This window comes from Callospermophilus lateralis, chromosome 1, assembly GCF_048772815.1.
Source record: "Callospermophilus lateralis isolate mCalLat2 chromosome 1, mCalLat2.hap1, whole genome shotgun sequence".
NCBI classification, from domain to species: Eukaryota; Metazoa; Chordata; class Mammalia; order Rodentia; family Sciuridae; genus Callospermophilus; species Callospermophilus lateralis.
In genome coordinates, this window is record NC_135305.1 from 53,015,480 (window position 1) to 53,037,098 (window position 21,619).

Here is a 21,619-nt window from a genome sequence, read left to right on the forward strand (position 1 = left end):
CTATCACCTACTACTGTGGTAGTGCAGCACAGTATCATACTCATAGTGATGCTGGCGTAAACAAACCTGCACTGCCATCCTATAAAAATACAACATATACAGGTACATACAGTACTTAATAATGATCATAAGTGATTATGCTACTGGTTTATGTATTTACTATACCATACTGTATTTTTATTATTATTTTAGAGTTACTCCTCCTACTTAGAAAAATAACAAAAAAGTTTTTTTTATAAAGTTTTCCATGTATTCCATGTTATTCAGCCTATTGATTGAATTTTTTTCCCTTGTGCTTCATTTGATCTTGTGATGTTTAATTCATCAGAGCCCTAGAAGCAATAGCCTATGCCATATGTATATGTACCACATAGCCTAGGTGTGTAATAGGCTATACCATTACAGTCTATGTAAATATAGTCTGTGATGTTTGCACAATGATTCAATGGCCTAACAACACATTTCTGAGCATGAGTCCATGTTGTTAAGTTACACATGACTGTATTTCAAAGGAATGCATACTCTTCCCAAACGTATTCGTGGAGCACATATAGCACTTGTCATAAATCAGCCTCCCTGTTTCATTTCTTGCACAGTGTAAGGAATTGTGTTGTGAGTTGCAAGAGCTACAGCATCATCGCCGTGTCAGCGAGGAGGAGCAGAAGCGGCTGCAGAAGGAGCTCAAATGTGCCCAGAATGAGGTGCTTAGGTTTCAGTCATCTCACACGGTCATGCAGGTAAACACTGCCAGGGGAGGCACTTAGGAGGGTAGGAGGGCCTGCATGGAGTCACTGCTTCAGCAGAGCTAGACAAAAGGAGCAAAAGGCAACGGTCTGCTGACCCTTGCCCTACAATCAGGGTCCCAGACTACTGGAGAAGCCAGTTATAGAAGCCACACAGCATGGCATTCTAGAAATGGTGGTCATTGTTGAGTGTCTGCCTTGCCAAAGAAACCAAATCATAGACCCAGGGAGCTTTTCAAGCCATCTGCACCTGAAAAGGACCATAGTGACCTGAAGAGGGGTCTGCTATTTCCTGAGAGTGACTGTTCCTCCTTCACCCTCCCCACCAAGAATGAGAAGCTAAAGACCAGGCTCTGTGATCTGCAGAAAAAGTATGATGCCAGCCAGGACAAGCAGAGGAAGCTCTTGAAGGTGCAGGTGCAGCTTCAGGCTGAGCTCAGGCAGCTTAAAGTCATGAAATCCACAATTATAGAGAGCCAAAGTGAGAAGGTAACAGCACCCAGAGGTTAGGGAATGTCCCAGAGTATTTGTCTGAAGTCTTGGAAAGGAAAATAAAGAGTAAAGTTTCAAATAAGTCCAGCCATTGCCTAGGCAGTACCACATGTGAATATCCCCAACCCCTTTCAAGTGCTGCCTTAGGTCAGAGGACAAGCAGAAAGTGAAGGGAGGGAGGAGTAATTGCATAGCCTGTCAGTGGCTGAGAGAGTCAGGCAGAAGGGCAGGAGGTTATGGACCCTGCAGTGCTGCCCAGAGCCCCCTGCACTGCAGGAGTTACTATGCCGGCTCCAGAAGATGCAAGTTCAGCACCAGAACATCTCAAGTGAGAAGGAAAAGCTACTGGAAGTGCAGCATCAGCTGCAGGAGAAGCTGCGGAGCCATGAGGCAGAGTTGCAGCACCTTCGGAATATGGTGGCCTCCTTGCAAGAAAGTGATGAAAAGGTAATAGGAGGGCCAGGTGATGGAAAGTGTAGGCAGGCAGGACCCTTGGGGAGGTGAGAGCACAGAAATATGGGTGTGTTAGAAGCTCTGTGGAGTAGCTCCTGGTAAGGGAGCAAAGAGGTGTGCCAGGAAAGCCCTTCTGTAGGAGTCACAATGCCCACAGCTTCCTTTGATTTTAAATCAGAAAATCAGTCTAGGAAGCCCCTTTCTTGCCTCAACTCCCCCCAAAAGGAAGCCCTACAAGTACTGGGTTTTGAGCCTATTAGGGATGGGTCCATCTGAGGTCTCCTTGGCTGGAATGAAATCAGAGCTAGAAAGGATGGGAGGATGGAATCCCAGTCCCCATTCAAAGTGCATAGCAGGTTACCTGGGATGATGGTCGGTCCTGCCTCTCCCAACCAGAACAAAAAGATTCAAGTCCAGTTTCGTGAGGTGAAGCAGCTGTACGAGTCTAGCACGAATGAGCTGGAGCAGCAGAAGCACATGTCCAACCAGCTAGAGCAGGACCTCCTGCTCTGCCAACTGGAACTAAAAGAGCTCAAGAACACCCAGAACATTCCTGAGGACAAGGGAAAGTGTTTCAATAAGGTAATTACAATGCAGAGTGAAAAGCACTCCTGGGCATCTGCTTTGCAGAGAGGAGGTATAGCGGCAAGAGATTAAGTTCTCAGTCAAGAGCCTTAGTGGGCTTCCTAGGCAGGAAAAAGAGGCAGAGACACATGTTGCCAACTTTGGAACAGTTTTCCTTGATCTTGACTTTGAGCCAGAGCTCAAAGTACATCTAGATTCCAGCAATTACACACCTGGTTGTTTTCACGCATAATTCTATGTATGTAGATGTTTGCACATTGATTTAGCAACTGCAGTGATATCAGGCTATTTGTGGAGAAGAACATACACATAGGTTCATGTTACTATTGGAACTAGAAAGCTGAGCCAGTTTTCTGAGGCAGATTGCAAGTACTCTTTTTAGGGGGTATGGTCTGTGTCTAGAGTGCTGCTTGAGTATTAGAAGGACCTAGACTCTTTCAGGATTTATTCTGTGACTTAATGTGGTGATATTCCCAAAACTTGATATTGCCCTTCTTAAATTGAATAGAGTGTTACTATTATCTCAATTGCTTTTAGTATTAAATCCTAGTAGGACAAATAAGACCTTATTTACTTTTTCTTTTTCCATGGTATATAAAATGCAAACTGTTGGGTGTGATGGTGCATGCTTATAATTCAACTCTGGAGGCTGAGGCAGGAGAATTGCAAGTTCAAAGCCAGCCTCAGCAACTTAGTGAGGCCCTACCTAAGTAACTCAGTGAGACCCTGTCTCTAAATAAAATACAAAAAAGAGCTGGGCATGTGGCTCAGTGGTTAAGTGTCCCTGGGTTCAATCCCCAGTACCAAAAAAAAAAAAAAAGGCAAACCAATGCCATTTCTCAGTTGAGTGCTTTCAGCCCCTGATTACTGATAGGAAGTGGAAAGGTATTGAAGCATGTTGGAGAAAAAGCCCAAGAATTCTGCCAGAATACACAGCAATCCCTGCCATGGCCAACATCAGTGTTCCTACTAGGGAGAGGCCTTTAGGAGATAAGGAGAGGGAACGTTACAGTCTACTTACCTTTCTGTGCACAGGTTTAGGAGATACATGATTTCCTTGTCACCTCCCCTCTTCATAAAAGTCTTTGGGAAAGGAGAAGCATGGTGGCATACAAAGCTAATCTGTTCTGTTGTCATAGAATGGCACTGAGAGTCATTTGATATTAGAGGACTTAGAAGACAAAATCATAGAATGATTTAGTCTTAAACCAAATATAGTAATGGCTCATACTTTTCTAAAGTTTTTAAGAGATGATTAGGAAAACAAAAATGGGTAAAATTAACTCCTTATTGATAAGGAGCATGATTAGGTTCAAAAACAACTGATGCTAATGAAAGTAATCAGAATTGGAGCTCCTGTCAGCATGAGAAGGTAGTTAATACACCAAAGGAAAGAGCCAGAGACAGGAAGACAGGAAGGAAGAAGGGAGGAGCATTGATAGCACTCACGCTCAGTCTGCTTTCTGAAGGGACTGGCACAGGGAATTTAGAACAAGCCACTGCCCATCCAGAGTAGCCTGCTGACTGCTGGGGCTCCCCCCTTAGCATGGAGGCCCAGTCTTCATGGGATGATCAGTCCAAGGTGATTGAAAGGGGAGGGAGACCCTGGGAATTCACAGGAGGCAGGAGAGCACACAAATGCTCTGCTAGCCCCCGAGAAGTGTACTTCACAGAGTAACCATGCCTGCATGCCCCACCCTACCCACAGTGTGGTGCACTGGTGTCCAAGCTGACAGAATTGCAGGACAAGTTCAAGGTCAGCCAGAAGGAGATGGGGCAGCTGCAGATGGAGCAGTGCGAACTCCTGGAGGATCAGAGGAGGCTGCAGGAGGAACAGGGCCAGCTGCAGGAAGAGTTGCACAGGCTCATATACCCCACACCCAAGTGTGGCCTCTTCAATAAGGTATCCACAGCTAGTTAAAGGCTGCTGCCCATGAAGAGGCTGCGTTGAAAAACTGTGACTGTCCCTGGGAGACATAAATGGGTGGGGATTGAACTTTTTCCTTTCTTAGCTGACATTCCTTCCTTTCTCACCAATCTCCCACATTAAACAGATCCACAGAGCTAATTCAGGTTTTTCCTCATAAGGGCTTTAAATCTTAAAAATATATTTTATGCTCAGGAATCTGCAATATTTTACTTGTTAGTACCTCTTGAGGAAATGCACCTGAAAGTACTTTGTTAACTACAAAATATATTCACAAACAAGAGGTCGTTGCTACTCAATGAGTAGGTCTTCATAGAAAACCCCCTCCCCCAATTCTGTACCCAGGGACCGAATGAAGAAACTAACAACAAAGATTGGGGGAGCTTAAGACTTGCCATTGAACTGCCATTCTTCCTCCTTCCTCTGCTCTACTCAGAGTCAGGAGCTGCTTGCAAAGTTACAAGACCTATGTGAGCTGCAGCTGCTCTACCAAGGCATGCAGGAGGAACAGAAAAAACTGATACAGAACCAAGAGTGTGTATTAAAAGAACAGTTAGAGGCACATGAAGAGCTACGAGGTCTCAAAGAGTCTCATTTCCAGGAAGTGTTGGAGAATCCTGAGGATGCCAAAAAGCATAAGTTCTCAAATTCTGGTCAGAACAAGGTAATCATGGGACGAGAAAGGGAGATGGGTCGCCAGAGCACACCAGCATTGCAGGGAAAGAAGCTACCCAGAAGAGTCAGAGTCAGGAAGGCCTATTTGGCAGGAGGCAGATGAAGCTTTGACCTTCACCAGCCAGAGCCACCATAGGTTCCATTATGATGTGGCCTTAGATGCACTGGGGACCTCACCCAGAGGCATGCCAGCTGAAGTCCTGCAAGCACTTAGAACAAAGCTGGGATGACCCAGAGGTCTGTAATCTGACCATTGGACTCAGTCCCATTGAGATATCATTTTCAAGATTTATCATATCAATTCAGTGTTTGTTTAGATTCCTGTGGACTGACTCTAAGCATGTCATCCTTTTCCTATGAGTTCAAAAGTACACTTCTCCATTTTTAAAATCTATATAACCTTTTGCTGCTTTCTATGAGGCTAATCTGAGCCCATTCATGTCCAAAGGAAACATTCCTATGCAGAGTTCTCAGTACTGACTATACTCTCTTCATTGGGCTAGATCAGGAGTGTTAGACCAGAAAATTGGTTTGTCTCAAGCTCTTATCAGGAGGTCAGGCATATTGAGGTCATACAGTCAGAAATTTCCATGCAAGTCTCTTCAGAGTTGGGAGATAGATTTGGTCTGAGGTCTCAGCATGAAGAAGGAAGAGCAGGTGGATAGCTTTAATTGAGGCTGAATCTATTCCTTCAAATATTAAACTGAACAGGAGAACTAGGGAATAGCAATAGTGTAAACTATAAGTCTTGGTCACATTCCGGGGGCATCAAATATCTAGGCTGAAAGCCTGGGTAACACAGAGACAGGGAACCAGGTATAAAGTATTTCCTTAACTGATCATATCTCATCCTAGGTATAAGCAGCCAAGAAGGAAGGCCCAGAGAGCCTGGGAAACATGCCCAGGAGGCCAGGTTCAGAATCAGGGCAGGAAGTAAAGGACCAGTGATAAGACCTTGATTCCAAGCCTATACCTTCTCAGGAAGGATTTACTTAGAGGTGCACATTTTAATCCAGAGCTGGTTTTAACATTAGGGGTTGGGTAGAAGACCAAGCCTAAATGTCAGGATAATGGATACACCTGACTAAGAAGAGGGTGAGGTAGTGAGCCAGGATGTCCTTGATACTACTACGCTGCTCTCAGGAGAGAAGGATGTGCCAGAATGCAGAAACCAGCAGAAGTGGGAACCCCCAAATCATGGAGTATCTGCCCTGGGAATATTTTCCCAAATGTACAGAAAGCTGACACATGCCCAATCACCTGGAGGCTTAAGTCAAAGATACAGGTCTGGGGAGTCTGAAGGGTAGGTATGCACTTCTCTTAGGTATGCACTTAGACACTGGGACTGAAATGTCTTTTAGAGTAATGGTGATGTCTCCCACCCCTACCCCTGGCAGTCCAAGTTGCTCCTGGAGGATCTACAGGCTCTGAAGGCGCTGTATATCTCCAGTCAGAAGGAACAGGAGCTATTGCAGCAGGAGCATGGGAGGCTCCTAGAGGAGCGGAAGAGGCTGCAGGCAGAGATGCAGCTCTGCCTGGAAGAAATGCAGCTGCTCCAAGTGCAGTCCCCCTCAATAAAAATGAAGAACTCTGACAGTGTGATTCCCAGCAGTGAGAACTTTCACAGGAGTTATGCAAGCACCATTGATGGCAAGGAAAGCTTTCTTAAGAATTATGGTACCAGCCAAGCCAGCAGTGAGTCCTTCCTCAAGAGCTATGCCAGCACTATGGGTGCCAGCGAGACTTTTGCAAAGAGTTACCTCTCCAGTGGCAGCAGCATCATCTCTAAGAAGAGTTATGGCACCACCAGTAGTTCTAACAGTTATCATAAGAGTTATATCAGCAGCATCGCTGATGAGGAACCAGTTGTGCCTGAAGACGTGGAGGTAACCATCCTCAGGTTAGGCAGGGGATTATAGGCCCTTGTCTTCTAAGAGAAATGTCACCAGGGGAAGGGCACAAAAAGTGAGATGGGAATGGGGTCAGAGCTGACCTGGGAAACTCTTGGAAGCAAGCAAGGCTTTCACTCATGGTGGCCCTGCCTCCTCTTCAGTCCCTCTCCTACAGAGGTGCCCCCATCCAGTCCTAGGACTGAGGACTGTCATCAACACAGTCAGGTACTCCTTATGGGGAAAAATACAGTGTCTCCCTGGGCAGTTTCAGATCCCTGTGGCCACTGTTTTGTGTGCAGGGAAGGGCCTAGCAAAGTGTGGGGCAGAGTCAGAGCTTCTTGGGGTGCCGTCATTGCTCCCCTACCCCCTGCAGCAATTTGAGGAAACGGTGGCCAAGGTGCTGACCAAGCTACAGGCAGTGCAGGCCCTGTACCAGGTGAGCCAAGAGGAACACTCCCGACTACAAGAGCAGATGAGCATGCTGCTGGACCAACAGAAATCGCTGAGGGAAGAGCTGGAGACCTGCGAAAAGGAATTCAAGGAGTGCATAGAAAGCCTGGAGAAATCTGCAGCTCCCCAGAACGACAGGAGTGAGGTAACTGATGCCAGGGAGGCAGGGTTTCTCCTAGGAGCCCCGAAAGCTGGAGGAGGGGATGGCTTCTTCAATATGGCAGACAGGGAGACTGAATTCCAGCAGGCCAGGCAGTTTGCTGCATGTGGTGGACACCACTCAATCTGAGGGACATTTCTCAGGTGCCCACTGAGCTAGTCATCTAGACACCTCTCCTGGAACTATCCTCTTCTTCCTTTTATTACTTCTCTCTTTTGCTCTATGTCCTAGAGAACTTCTGTGGAGCTATACTTTTTCACTTTCCAGTTTTCTTTATTGTTTTGTATGCATTTGTCCAGTCTCCCCAGCTAAACTATAAATACTTAAAGGACAGGACCACATCTTCTTTTGGATCTCTCAGTAATGCCAAGAAAAGTGCTCTGCATTTGCTAGGATGGGAGAAGAGGCATTGTCTCTGATGTTGTTCACATTCCAGTGAAAGGGTCTCTATGCATCTGGGAAAGATCACTACACCAAGTAGTGCCCACCAGGTGGATCCATCAAGACAAAACCTGAGATTAGGGAGCTGGGTTTTAATTTGCCTGTTTCTTGGGGGAAGGTATGGAAGCCTAGTACACTCTCAGATGTGTGCAACATAGCTCCTTAAGTCAACATACCTATGAGAGAAATGGGTTGGGTAATATAGGAGTTCCCATCAAAACAATAATATAAATTATTCCCCAGACAAGTTATGCAAAGGAAAAAAAAGCCCACAAAACAAAAAAACCCATAATTTAAGTCTTTTTTTTTTTCATTTAATCTGGTCAGATGTAAACTTCAGATGCCTCTAATTAGGGAAAAGCTATTTATAAAACTGCTTAAGAGGCTTATTTTCCAGTTTAATGTTTTCTTTATTGTCTACTTCCTCATGGGCTTTAGCAGGTAGATATCTGAAGCAGTGACCCCCAAGCAGGGCCCAGGCTTATTGCAAGGGTCCAGCTCTGGGTAATTGGCCCCACTACCAACAGATCAAAGAACTGCAGACCAAGCTACGGGAGCTGCAGCTGCAGTACCAGGCTAGCATGGATGAACAGGGGCGGCTCCTGGCAGTGCAGGAGCAGCTGGAGGGGCAACTGCAGTGCTGCCAGGAAGAACTCCACCAGCTCAAAGAGAGAAAGTCGTCCTATGTTGGCAAAGAGGCCAGGGGAAAGAATGGTAATAAGAACATGAACAAGAATGCCAACGGGGTTAAAAAGAAAAAGGTGACCAAGCCATCCTATGACAATTCTGAGGGCAACTTTGAGAACACAAAGGTGAGTCACAGCTCTAGCAGCCATTTTGTTAGGAGGGTGGAGAGGCGCTGGGAGGAATAATCATCTTCACGGCCATTTCTGCCAGGTGAGGTTCTTGTACAAAGGCTTCTGGGATCCTTAAGTGTCACCAGTAGTTGGGACGCCCTTTTCACAGGAGTGGTGGGGAGGGAGGATGCAGTGCCTTAAGCTGAACAACTGTTCCCACTGGCCCAGCCCCATTTCCAGGGCCTCTGTTCTTCCTGAGTTACATGTGCAAGAGAAGACCAACCAGATACAGGGAAAGGGATTTATTCAGAATAGTTGTGTACTAATAAGTGAAAGGATTGGGCACTATAAGAGTCACCGTGAGGGGTGGGAAGGAAAAGCAGAGGCACAGAGCCCAAGAATTGTGAGCTGTTTGAAAGGGCTTAATGGCTGGTTAGAGTATTGGCCCCAAGAGGTTAGGTGTGACTACCTTCCACATTATGCTCAGAGAGATTGGCTTGCAGTCCGAGAACATAGCACTACATCCTGGCACAGTAACATGATGCAATAGAGTTTTCTGAAGATAGTGCAGCACTGTCAGGAGAATAGGATCCTTCATGGGTAACAGCAGCCCTCATCCTGCCCTACCTCCACCCTGCAGTCTCTGGAGGTGGTACTGTACTACACGGCTAGCCAGAGCCAATTAGATGAGCTAGCAAAAGAGGAGGAAAAGAAAGAGGAGGTGGGAGAGCCAAAACAGGAAGAAACAAAAGAGGAAACCATGGAGCTTCACTCAGATGAGCTAGCTACTGAGCCAACAGATGCTAAGGAGGCTAAGACAACAGAAGATCACGAGGAAGAAAATGAAGAGTACAGTGAACAGAATAAGGAAGAAGATAATGAAGAAGACGACGACAGTGACTCTTCCCCTGAGACTTCTGAGGAAAACAACCCTCTTAAACTTTCTGAAAGTAAAAAGGTAACCACAACCAAAGGTTGGATCAAGTGGGAAATGGGCCTTGGGCTCAGGCACCCTGGTGTTCAGGACTGGCCCTGCCAAGGATGGGCTTCTATCAGAGCATAGGCAAACCAGTGCAAGGGTTGGTACTCAGGGAACTGGGTATGGAGAAGGGTTGGAGAGTGCAGTTCCTCTAAGGGAAATGGCAGGCTTAGACCAATTTGTTATGGAACCATCTCACAATGACCACCTTTTCTGAGGACCAAGATGGGATTTCTGGAGTCTTGTTTCCTTACATTTGCATAGTAGCCCTTGTTATGTTTCTCTGTCAAGAGGGTTCCCTCATTCCTGTCTTTGCACTACATGAAGGACCTTAATAGTGTGAGGCCTTCTACGGAGCATTTCTGTCAGCTTGGGCAAGTCACTCAGTCCTATTTTCCATTGGTACCATATTAGGTTTAACCTTTGTCATTGCTGTTAGGGGGTATGGGGAAGGTGATAATCTCTTTTTGTAGGCTTGTGCCACCCATTGGGTTCCAAATACTGCAGGACATGAGGGTGGGGTGTGAGGTGATAAGAGTGATTACAACAGGGGCTTTATCTGGTCCATGACTAGCTATAGTCCTAACCCCTTTGATTGTTGGATCTTTGAGAGATTATGGTAGAGGTATTATGGGGGGAGGTATGCCAGGATAACAAGCATAATTTACCAACTGTACAGAAGTATTTCCATCTTAAAAATTGGTCCATCTGTATAGGTATGTACCAGCTGAATTCCTGCCCTGGGTTTTTTGGGGGGCTCTGGGGTTTGAGTACTTCCTGAGAAAGTCCTCAGTTTATAGTATAGGTCCTTTCTGTCCCTCTAAACACAGGAAATAAGTCTCTTGTGCTAGGATAACCCAGTCAATTCTAAGGATATCTGGAATTTTCCAGTCATTCATTCTGTAGCATTGGTTAAGGATCCATTGTGAAGTTCTCTGTTAACCTCGTGGCAGAAGACTACTACCTAGGATGTAGACAGTAGAAGCAACTGCTACATTTCTTTGAACTCCTCATATTCTACCACATGGTGGTTCAGAGCCTCATAGAAATCTTGAGGGACCACATTTATAAAGCCAGATCTGATTTTTGTACTTCAAAATCAAGTCTATTCCTTGTGTCTATGCATGGAGTTACCCACTTTGCCCCGTGGGTCCTGTACTTTCTCTTTTTGTGGGGCACTCAGATGGTATATTTATTATTGCCTATAAAATTCAGTTTCTCTAGACAACTGTTTTGTCAAAGAACTAACCCTTCTCCATTGTCTTAGTGCACTTTGTCTCACAACTAATGTACCAGATTCCTAGGGTATCATAGGAACTAGAGCTTAAAATTCTAAGAAACTTGATAGAAAATAAGCCAGATAGATGATCTGTCCAAAGACAGGCTTTTCCTAGAGTGATTAGGAAGTGTCCACCCTATTTCTCTAAGGAAGCTCAGTTTACTCTGGAGCTTCACTTTTCCAGAGTCCAGCCCACAATAAAGGTCTAAGTGCAGATAACTCCTGCTTGACCAGATATGAGAAGTACACGACAAGACAGAAAACAGGCCTTGCCCCAGATGTGGATCTAGCTGCTGCTCAACCCATTCAATTTTGTGACTTCTGCAGGCTGCCACTGGGAAGAACTCCTCTGCTCTCCTCAGGGCCAGGGGCAGAGAAGAAATGCTACTGCTCTACCCTACATGATTTTTAACCTCTGGATTCTTTTCTCTTTCCCCTTTGTTTTTTCATCTTCATTATCTGTTGGATTCGTGTGTTTATGTCTTTTCATACCATTTCACATCTCCTGGTCTCTCCTTGTGCTTTTCTCTCATTTGACGTGTTGCAGCCATCCCCTGCCCCCGATCCCCCCATCTTCTCCTTGCCTCTTGTAGGCCTGGTGGTCATATCGGCTCTGCTCTGGTGCTGGTGGGCTGAGACATCATCCTAACGCAGGTACTGGTATTGCTTCCTCCTCTTTCCTCTCAGCTGCTTGCTTCTTGCTTTGGCCACTATACAACAGGTGATGCTCAGGTCTGTTTTACCTCAGCTTTTCCTCCAGCTGTCACAATGCCTATAACTTCTCGAGCATGTCTTCATGGAGTACAGAATGCACAGGGAGTTGGAATGTTTACTAAAGGCATGGTTTGAGTTTCTATCCTTTGCTGGGAAAAACTTGCATTAACCCAGCACTGTTGCTACTGTCAAAACTGCCCAACTATTTCTGATGAGCTGATGTTTGTCTGAAAGGCTGCCTTGGGCCCTCTTTGTCTTTTTTAACCCCCAAGCCAATTTCTCATCATTGCTTCTATGCAGGATGACAAAATAAGGAGTCACTCCCTCTTCCCATGGAGGGGGAAGGGGTTGGAAGAGCTTTAATTCTTCTGATCTCCCCAGGAGCATTCAAATGAGAGCAACCTAAATTGATCCTTCAACCTTGATGAAAGTGGAACTGAACCCCTAACAATATAGTGCACCTTGTCTTGAAAAGTTCTCTGGTTTGGTACTTCTAGTCTTCAGAAAAATTAGAACAGAATACCAGGAAATATTTTTTAGTTCTCTGATTATCCCTTTTGGAGGCCAGATTCCATTGTAATTGATTTCCTAAGCTAAGTTTTCTAAAGAGAATACAGTACTAATGAAAAGTTTGTACTAGCTACAGATGTAAGTATTCTTAGGAAATCAAGACTGATACATTCTGGGCACCTCCCAGTTGGCCCCAGTTCATGTAATCTTATCTGTCAATGGAATACCAAATTCATGAGGCAGATTGTGGTCTCATGGCCCTGGGGTTCCACCTGTTTTCTGGAACCCATACGCTATTCCTTCTTGTTCTGTTTTGCCTCCAGTCTCATGTTCTCCCTGCCACTTTCCTTCCCCTGTCCTCTCTTCTCACATCCCTGTAAGTGAGGTGTAGTTGGCTTAAGGCACAGGTTTGGAGGGCAGCCGAAGCATTTTTTGATGGTACCTCTCACTGTTTCCCTTTTTGTCCCTCCTTTTTTCCCTTCCCTAATTATTTCCTTCTCTTCATCACTTCTTCTCTCTTTCCTATTATACTTCATAACAGTCTTTAGCTTCTTTAGTGACAGCAGTCTCTCCTTACATCTTTTCCTCTACTGCACACCCTCAGATGTCTTCAGTACCTATAATGTAAGACCCAAAGCACCTAGCTATAGCCTTTCACCAGACCCTATCAGAATGAGAGGAAAGAATTGTTGCCTAAAGTTCCTCTCGCAGCAGCCTCTTATTCCCAGAGCTCTGGTTAAGCTCTGACTTGAGGTAGCATAGTGTAGTAGAATGTGTGACTGACAAGTGGTGAGGAGAGCTTGGTTGAGTCTATCTTTTCTTACAAAGCTTTATCTCAGCAAAATGTGTCATCTGAACTTAATTTCCTCAAATATATTATGTTTGACTAAGCTCTGTGTTCCTCACCAGGCTTCTGTGAGGATCAGATAAGTGAATGTATATGAAAGTACCATAAAGTATCAATAATAAAAAGAGCATAAACTTATATAACACATACTGTGGGTTGGACACCCCTCTATCACTGCATATATTAATTAATTTGATCTTTACAGCAACCCTAGGAGGAAGCTCTACTATTGTCATTTTAAACATGATAAAACTGAGGCATAGAGAGGTGACTAAAAGTTTGGAAATTGTGAATTGGATTTTAAGGACTTAATATTAGCTACAGATAAAAACTCTAATTCCATTTCCTGTTATCATTTTTTCCCATTTTGAGCACTTTTCTCTAGTTGGCTCCAAGTAGAAGGAAGATGCCATATACTTCTGTTTATGCAACCTCAAATCTCATTAGCTTTTTTGATAACTAATGTCATGGATTTGCTTCATGTCTTGTTTGTAAAACCCCTTTGTACATTGCTTATGCTAAGCATCACCTTCTGATTCTGTACTAGCATTTGATTGTTTTGGATCCAAAGGCAGAATTTTCCTTTTATCCATATCAGATATAGTCCATTGTTCTAACCTATGGAGTGTTTTGTTTGTTTGTTTGTTTGTTTTTATCTTGGTCTTCTGTTTTCAAAATATTGACTTTCCTTGTCAGCTCCATGTTATCCTCAGGGGTGACAAGCCCACCAGGAGGACTTTATCCTCCTGATGACTTCATCCAAGTCACAAGCAAGGACCCAGGCCAGGAGTGGTGGTACATATCTGTAATCCCAACTCCTTGGAAGGCTGACACTGGAGGATCATAGGTTTCAATCCAGCCTGGGCAACTTTGTGAAATCCTGTTTCAAAATAAAAAATAAAGGCTGGGGATGTAACTCAGTGGTAGAGTGCCTCTGGGTTTAATCCCTAGTACTGGGAAAAAAAAAAAAAAAAAAGAACAGAACAGAACAGTGGGTATCCAACCTCTAGGGTGCCAGTTCTCTTTTATTTAGCTTATTGATCATTTAACAAATGGTCATCCTAATCTTATTTCCTCATGTTATCTGCAAGGGTTTTAAGAAAAATCTTGTCAAATACCTTGGTTAAGCCTTAAAACATGATTTCCTTGATCTATCAATTTAATAATGCAGTGCAGAAGCCTGCAATTTCTAGAAGCCTGTGATTTCTTGAAGCCTATAACTTCCTCCTTTGGAAAAACCAAACCATTCCTTTATGTGTCCAGTCCAGAATCTTGATTCTGCTCAATGTATAGTGCACCAGTTAGCATTTATGGATTTCAGCTCTTTCCTCCTTTAAGAACTTTAGACTGACATTTTTAGCAATGTACATCAGGATATTAACATCTATGCATGTAAACATTTTTCCTAGCACCCTTCTCAGTTATTTTCTTTGTAGATTAGTCTGTATATGCACTTCCAACATTATTTTTGCTTCCTATTAGATATTTCTTGTTCTACCGTGTAACTATTTCTACAAATTTAGAGGATTTTCTTTGTTATTTATAGTTATCTTAAAATCTTTGTTTTAGATCAGTTATTCTCTGAGCAAATGTTCCATCTTTACCAAAAGACATCCTTTTACTTTATGCCATAGCTCTTGACTCAATATTAAAATTTCATCTTTCACGTAATAAGTAAAAAGAGTAACAAAAATGGGAACTATTTCCCCAAGTATGTATTTTCTTATCTGAGGTTTCATTTCTTAAAGGGTATTTTGTGGATCTCTTCTGATGGTGTTATTTGTTGTCCATGAATCAGCAGAGTTCACCAGTGGCCAGCAGTGTGTAGAAGACTCAGCATACTGCAACACATGTGCTAGGAAGCCAGTCCATACACTTACGGTAGGGTATCTGGTGACTCTTGACATTTGCTTCTCAGGGCAATTAACACTTCCCTTGAATTTCCTTGAACTGACATCCTTCTGTGCATAAGTTCTGGCTGTATAAAGGACCTCCTGTGCACTTGTACTCCTTCACTTCCCTTCCTTCCTCTTGGCTCTGAGTTGTTTCTCCTTCACAAAGCTTACTAGGAATGGCCACATTCCCTGAAGATCCAGCTTTACCCTCTCCCTTCTTGCTACAGCATCTACCTTTTCTCAAGCATCCTCGTGGAGAATCTGTAATCTGGCCCATGAGCTTGCCTCCACATTTAAGGACCAGTATTCTCATTCTTTGGGGAGAAAGGAAGACTTATACACAAGTGTCACCTGAGGTGACATGTACAGTGTTGCACCCTGTATCTAGTGTCAGGAAGAAGAGACCATGTGATCTCCACCACTTACCTGGGAGGTGAGAGAAGCTGAACCATGATGTTCCTGAGGTGTCCCTCTCTGGCACAAGCAGGCAGGTGATTTCTGGCTTTGGGAAGAGTTCAGAAGGCTGGAAACTCACGTTTTTCTTTGGTCCCCACAGAACATGTTTGGGATGTGGAAGCCTATGGCATTCTTGGCTATTGCAGCTGTGGCTCTGTATGTGTTACCCAGCATGCGACCGCAGGAGTCAGAGTTCTGCCTCATGGAGTGATGGCAGACCTGGGCCAGCCGAAAGGGCAGATCCCCAGGAGCCACCACCTTCACCTTTGGGCAGGACACACTATGCCAGAGCTCCCACCTCACTCATGTCCCATGTGTCCCCACCTATCTCCTTAGCCTCAGCCCATTGAAGCTGGAAAGGCTTATGGGAGCTGCTGTCTCCCATCTCCTGCCTTGTATAAGATCCTGGGTTCCTTGTAATTAAATATCAACCCAATTACTTGAGACTCTGTGGCTCTTTATTTACTAAATGCTTCATACACAACCAGAACAAAGCAGCTCCCCTTCAACCAAGTACTTCACATAAGGATCTGGCTCCTAAATATGATTTCTTACCTTACAGATGACCTCAGAAACAGTCTGGCTCCCTGTGCTGCCAGCTAAATCACAGAGGGGTTGGTCTGTACCTGTTAACTTAGCTCAAGGAACTCTGAGGATGGAAAAATGGAAGGGGTCCAAAAGACCTCCCCTTAGGTTTTCTGTACCCATACCCCTCCCTGTATGAGGATTCCCCAAGAAGATCTGTGTGGGCGTCTTCATGGATTAGTCCTTGTGACTCAAGGGGTTTGCTCAGATGACTTTTTCATCAGTCAAGTTCCTGGCCATAAACAGGATACTCAAAACTTTAACTAAAAGAGATCAATGAAGGAACTAAGCACAGAAGGGAGGGTTAGGAGAGCCAACAAGGAAAGGCAACACAGCCAGGTCTTAGCACTAGTGGAAAGCTGTTGCCACCTCTGCTGGAAGGGGAGAGGAGGAAGCAAGAGCTGGAGCTCCAAAAGGAACCCCAAGCAGGAGTGCAGTGCCAGGGCCCTGAGGAAGAGGGAAGACTTTTTAGTCCTGGCCCTTTCCTCCTACCTGCCTGCTTCCTGTTGGTACCTCTGGTTGACTGAACCCAGCAGGGAGCCAGAGAGCAGAGGTGCCCAGTTGATATGATCTTTCAAGGTCAGCCTCCTGGAGCTCAGAGCAGGACATAAGATTGAGAACAATCTAAGGGGACAGCAGAATGGCCAGATAATTTATGTGTATTCCTGTTTACCTTCGTTCCACTTTATGATTGGTTGTTCTCATTCTGAGTGTATTAAACCCCCATGACCACTGGTTTCCTGGGGACTTTTCTTTCTGCCATCAAAGGACTTTGTTCCATTCAACCAAGCATGTGAAGCAATGTATGGACACAGAGCATGAATGGATGCTGAATGGATGCTGCTGAGCTCCAGATGAGTCCATTTCTTCCCAGCCCTTGCCTAGGGGGAACAGCAAGAACATTAAAATGATGAGTTCAAATTTACCCATTTACCCATCCTAGAGAAGTGACAACTGAACTAGAAGTCCCTTTTGGCAGGACTAGAGTCAGTGCCAACACTGGGACCAGCCCCTTATAAACATGGCTGTGACCAGGCAAACTGAGGGTGGTGCCACTTGTTCTTTTTCTTTTCAAGTGACTCTTCTCTGAAGATCATCCTGATTTAGGGTAGCCTAATTCATTTCTATTCCAAGTGACCCAGGACCAGCAGCATCAACATCACCTGGGAGCTTATTAGAAAGGCAGAGTCTCAGGCCTGCCCCAGACCTCCTGACACAGAATCTGTATTTTAACAAGACACACATAGGTCATTAGTATGCCTAGTAACATTTGAGAAACACTGCCCTCACCAGTTGTATTAAGGTTTTATGTATTCAGTCATTACCTAATTCAAGAAATTCCTTTGTAGCTACATGGTACTACTGGCCACTTGATTCTGAGGGTAGTGAGACCCTGCTTCTTATTCAGTTTACTCAAAAACAATTGCTTGGAAAACAATTTGGAAAGGACCAGAAGATGACCTATAGCCAAGTGCTATGGCCCGAATGTCTGTGTCCCCCAAGAATTCATGTTGAAATCCTAATCTCCAAGATGATGCTATTAGGAAGTGGGGCAAAGCTCTCACAGTGGGTTTAGTTTCCTTATGAAAGAGAACTCAGACCCCTTTACCCCTTCTGCCATGTGAGGTTACAATGAGAAGATGGCTATGAGGAAGGGTGGCCTCACCAGATAAGGAATCTGCATGTGCCTTACCTTGAGCTTTCCAGCCAGAAGAAAAATGAGAAATTTCTGTTGTTTATAAGCTATCCAGTTTACAATATTTCGCTGTAGCACTTAGATAAGCTAAGAAATCAAGGATCGCTTGGATTTAGAAACCAAGATGGAGATCAGGTTCTGGGTAATAATGACAGGAATGTGGGCTTGCCTTTCCCCAGCCTTTAGGACACTTGCCCCTCTCTGTGCAATTTAGAATCTCTTCCCCTTCCTTTGGTTTGAATCTGGAGCCACCTGATCTTGTTGATCAGTGTTACCAAAACATGTGAAAGAGGTCTCCTTGTTAAATGTGAAACATTTGTTTGAGATAACTTAAAAATGGGTGGAGTGAGAAGGACTGACCTGAAGTCCACAGCAATATGTCTTAGAAACTACAGGCAGGCATGCACCCTGGCATTGGTATAGCTAGAACCAAGAACCCCCAAACACCTTCATGAGCCTCCATCTTTTGGCTTCTTCCCTCTGTATAACTGCTTTCTACCCGTTGTCTACAGTCTGGGCCCGCCTTGCTGTCCCTGCCCAACCCACCACTGCCACCCCTGCCAAGGACCAGCTGCTGCTATTGGGGTGGGTGGTTATGAAGTACAGTAACTCTGGTTCTGATTCTGGCAGGTGGTGTATCAGGATGGAGGAAAGGGGTGAGGGGAGTAGTGTCGATATCTAGGCAGTGTATCTGCAGGGCTATGGACACAGCTGTGAGGAAGGGCCTCACTCCCTAGAACAGACCCACACACACCAGCAGAGGAAGTAAACTAACTTTTTTTTTTAAATCCCCTATTAGATGCCAGGTGTCATGCTGGTCATATGTTATTTCTTCTCATCTTCACATATTTTTTTAAAAAACACTATTGAGGGTGTTATTCCATTTTACAGATGAGAAAGGGAGGCCTGAAAGAGTTATGTGACCTGCTCAAGGTTATAGAACCAGAAATGAAGAGGCTGGAATTCAGCCTTTGGATCTTTCTTTTCCTGCCACCTGGGACAGAGCCACAGCCAGTGTCTGCTGTGAGCCTGACCAGCCTAGAATCATCAAATGACTGCAGGAATGTCCCTGGTTCCAGGAAAACAAGATTTTTAAACACGGCCCACTGGATCCACTCAGGCAAATTTGGCTCAACCCAAATTAAATACGGCCAATGTCAGTGACTGTCAATCAGTGCCCCTTGATGAGAAAGGCCCAGATGAAAGGCCAGGCAACCTGGTCTCCTGAGATAGGTCAGCGGGTGATGAGTCAGGGGGCTATAAACGGCCTGTGACCCCAGCCAGCAAAGCCCCATGTACTCAACTGATGAAACCCCTAGTAAGCCCCTCTCGGTATCCCTGCCTGGCTTGGGGAGGAACACATTAGCTCTCCCTGGGGAAGGGGCCCCACTTGGCAGGTCCCAGGACAGCATTGTGCACGGTCTGTTCCAGCCCATGTGGCCGGGCCTGGGGCCTGGGCTCATGGGCTATATTGAGGACTGAGTCACCAGCCTGTGCCTGGGTAGGCTGACTGTGACTGGCTGCTGGGGCTTGAGTCAGGCCCCGATTTATCCTGGAGAGCAACAGGCTCAGGTTTCAGGGGTTGGGGAGGTTGGCGGGAATCATCCTTTGGCACTTTGCACCCTGCTCTGCTGACCATTTACTTGCTCCTCTGGGACCCACACACTGATCTTTCCCAAGTGAGATAGTGAGATAATGAGTCAGAGAGGAGAGCAAGGCAAGCTATCCTTGGGAGTTTTCCCTGGCTTTGCTCTGAACCCTCCCACCTAATTCACTATTATTGTTGTTGTTGTTGTTGTTATTGGAACTGGTCAGTTGAACCCAGGGGTGCTTTACCACTGAGCTATATCCCCAGCCCTTTTTATTTTGAGACAGGGTTTTGCTAAATTGCTGGCCTTGAACTTGTAATCCTGGTGCCTCAGCCTATGCAGTCACTGGGATTATAAGTATGTGCCACCATGCCTGAAAGAACCCTTCCAGCTCTTGACTGACTGGGTACCTCTGATAATGACACCCACCAGACAGGACTATGTATGTTTAGATTCCATAGAAGAGCTGTGAGCCCCAAGCAACTCCACCTGACCCCTTTCTCCCCTTCCCAGCAGCTCAGAAAGGTATCCATCATTTCTCAGATCTGAACCTCAGTTTCTTCATCAAGGCTCCAGAGACAACAGTGAAACCCTGAGCTCCTGGCTCTATGGGTTGGCTGTTAAAAGTTGACTTCTCTGCCCCACACACACTTTCCTTATGAGACCCAGCTATGTATCTTGAGCTGGGCATCTCTCTAAAGAGAGCTCAGCCTCTCAAGTGGACAGCACTAGTACCTGATGTGTGGTTTTGGCCATTGGATGAAGATAGTTTAGAGAGAATGAGAGCTCTGGAGACAAGGAGAGGGGGTTGCCAATAGGAGAGTGGAATTCCTGAGTACCTCGTCACAGGCGGCCAACAGAACATGAGCTGCAGGGCCCAAGCTATTTATACCTCGCCTGTCACTATCAGGGCCCCCAGACAACACCCCCTCCAGCTATGCAGAGCAGGTCCCTTTTCTGTTTCTGGTCCCTTCCACTCCTCCCCCTCTCTACCAAAGGACTAGGCAGTCTCATTACATGAGAAGAGAAATAAATGATTCATGGAACCCTGTCACCATAAGCACTGGCCCTCACAAAACCCAAAACTTCTTTGTTAGTTCATAATAGGTACTACCCTCACTCTGCCTTTGGTGAAAGTTCCCCTAGATGTCTCCTATACCATACCTCTCCTTTTCACCAGGCTTGGGAAGAGTAAAGAAGTTAGAATGATTCACCTACAAAGTCCATAATCCTTCCCAATTCTTAAACCACCATGTGTCTTGAGTTGGGGACTATCTGGCTTGAAGAAATATCTCAAGCTTGGACATGGCTTCCTCCGCAATTAAATTTACTGGGTCTACAAGGATGGGGGAGCAGAGGAAGCTTAAAGGCGGGCAGGAAGTTTGGAGTCAATGTGTGCTACGAGTTGCCAAATACATATTCTCCTTATATGTTCTGTGGCTTTCTCCTCATCCCCCACCAGTGCTTCTAGTGCCTCACTTTCCCCGCTGTCACCACTCCCCAAGCCTCCAGCTGCCTGTGGCTCACCCTGAGCCCAGTCCTGCCTAGGCATCTTGCCTGGCTCCCTGGGTTCTCCCTGCCCACTCTGCCCTGGGCCCTGCCCACCTGCCTCAGTCACATTTCCCCTTGGCTGCTCCACCAGGGCTCTCCCTGCTTCTGTCTGGCTAACCTGCCCTTTCCCTGAGAGGATCTGTCCTGTGGCCCAGATGGGCACATTGCCCAGGGGGCTCCCTGGTATCACAGGGGCAGTCTCTCCTTTCCCTCTCATCACCTCAGTTGAGTCAGACTGGGGGAGGGGCCGGAGTGGGGACACACAGCCTGACTCACTGGGTACCTTTTTCCTGAGCTCAGCTTCATTCTCAGAAGGTGAGACCAAATCGACTGGTGACAGGGACACTGAGTCAAGGGCAGAATCCTTGGTTTTTTTCCCTAGGACCCTGAGTTTGGGCTCCAAATGAGGCTGCTATTCTACCTGTAAAGAGGAGCAATGAGGAAAGACCCCACACCTTCCTCCTCCCCCTAATTGGCCTGGGCTACATCTCCTTCCTCTCAGGCTATCTCTGTGCAAGCACACAAATTTCCCTTCCCAGTCCACAGGTGGACAATGCCCTGGGCTAGGAGCCAAGATTCCCAGGCTCTTGTCAACAGCCTCGCTGCGTCCAGAAACTTCTGTCAGCACCTTATCAGTGTGTTTAGCTCTAACCACTGGCCTCAGTTTCCCCATTTATCTCTATAATCCCTGCTGGATGTGGAGGGAGCCTATTTCATCTATCCTAACACTTAGTTTTGTAATGCCGGTGCGTGTGGGGCACTGCCGCCCTCCCAGAGCCAAGGAACCCTGCGGAGGGGGTAGGAGCCCCAACCCAGTAGCTTCTGCCACGGGCGGGCCGCGTGGGGGAGGGGCGGCGGAGGCGGGGCCGTGGGCTGGCGCGGCCCCCACCCGCGGGCCGGGCG

The 21,619-nt window shown here is 45.9% G+C and overlaps 1 protein-coding gene across 7 annotated transcripts in view; it reads left to right on the plus strand.

Annotated features, from left to right (window-relative positions):
- Ccdc136 (coiled-coil domain containing 136) overlaps window positions 1–15,716 on the plus strand; it is a 28,248-nt gene extending 12,532 nt beyond the window's left edge. Inside the window, exons 8-18 of one of the 7 annotated variants that reach the window (XM_076834364.2) lie at window positions 597–737; window positions 1,512–1,682; window positions 2,085–2,270; window positions 3,982–4,176; window positions 4,637–4,864; window positions 6,273–6,761; window positions 7,141–7,362; window positions 8,346–8,630; window positions 9,256–9,573; window positions 15,067–15,272; window positions 15,396–15,716. In XM_076834364.2, coding sequence (XP_076690479.2) covers window positions 597–737; window positions 1,512–1,682; window positions 2,085–2,270; window positions 3,982–4,176; window positions 4,637–4,864; window positions 6,273–6,761; window positions 7,141–7,362; window positions 8,346–8,630; window positions 9,256–9,573; window positions 15,067–15,272; window positions 15,396–15,645 — 2,691 coding nt within the window. In that variant the 3' untranslated portion in view covers window positions 15,646–15,716. The other 6 variants (XM_076834418.2, XM_076834383.2, XM_076834373.2 and 3 more) reach the window with 6 other exon arrangements.
- Window positions 15,717–21,619: the final 5,903 nt, after the last annotated feature.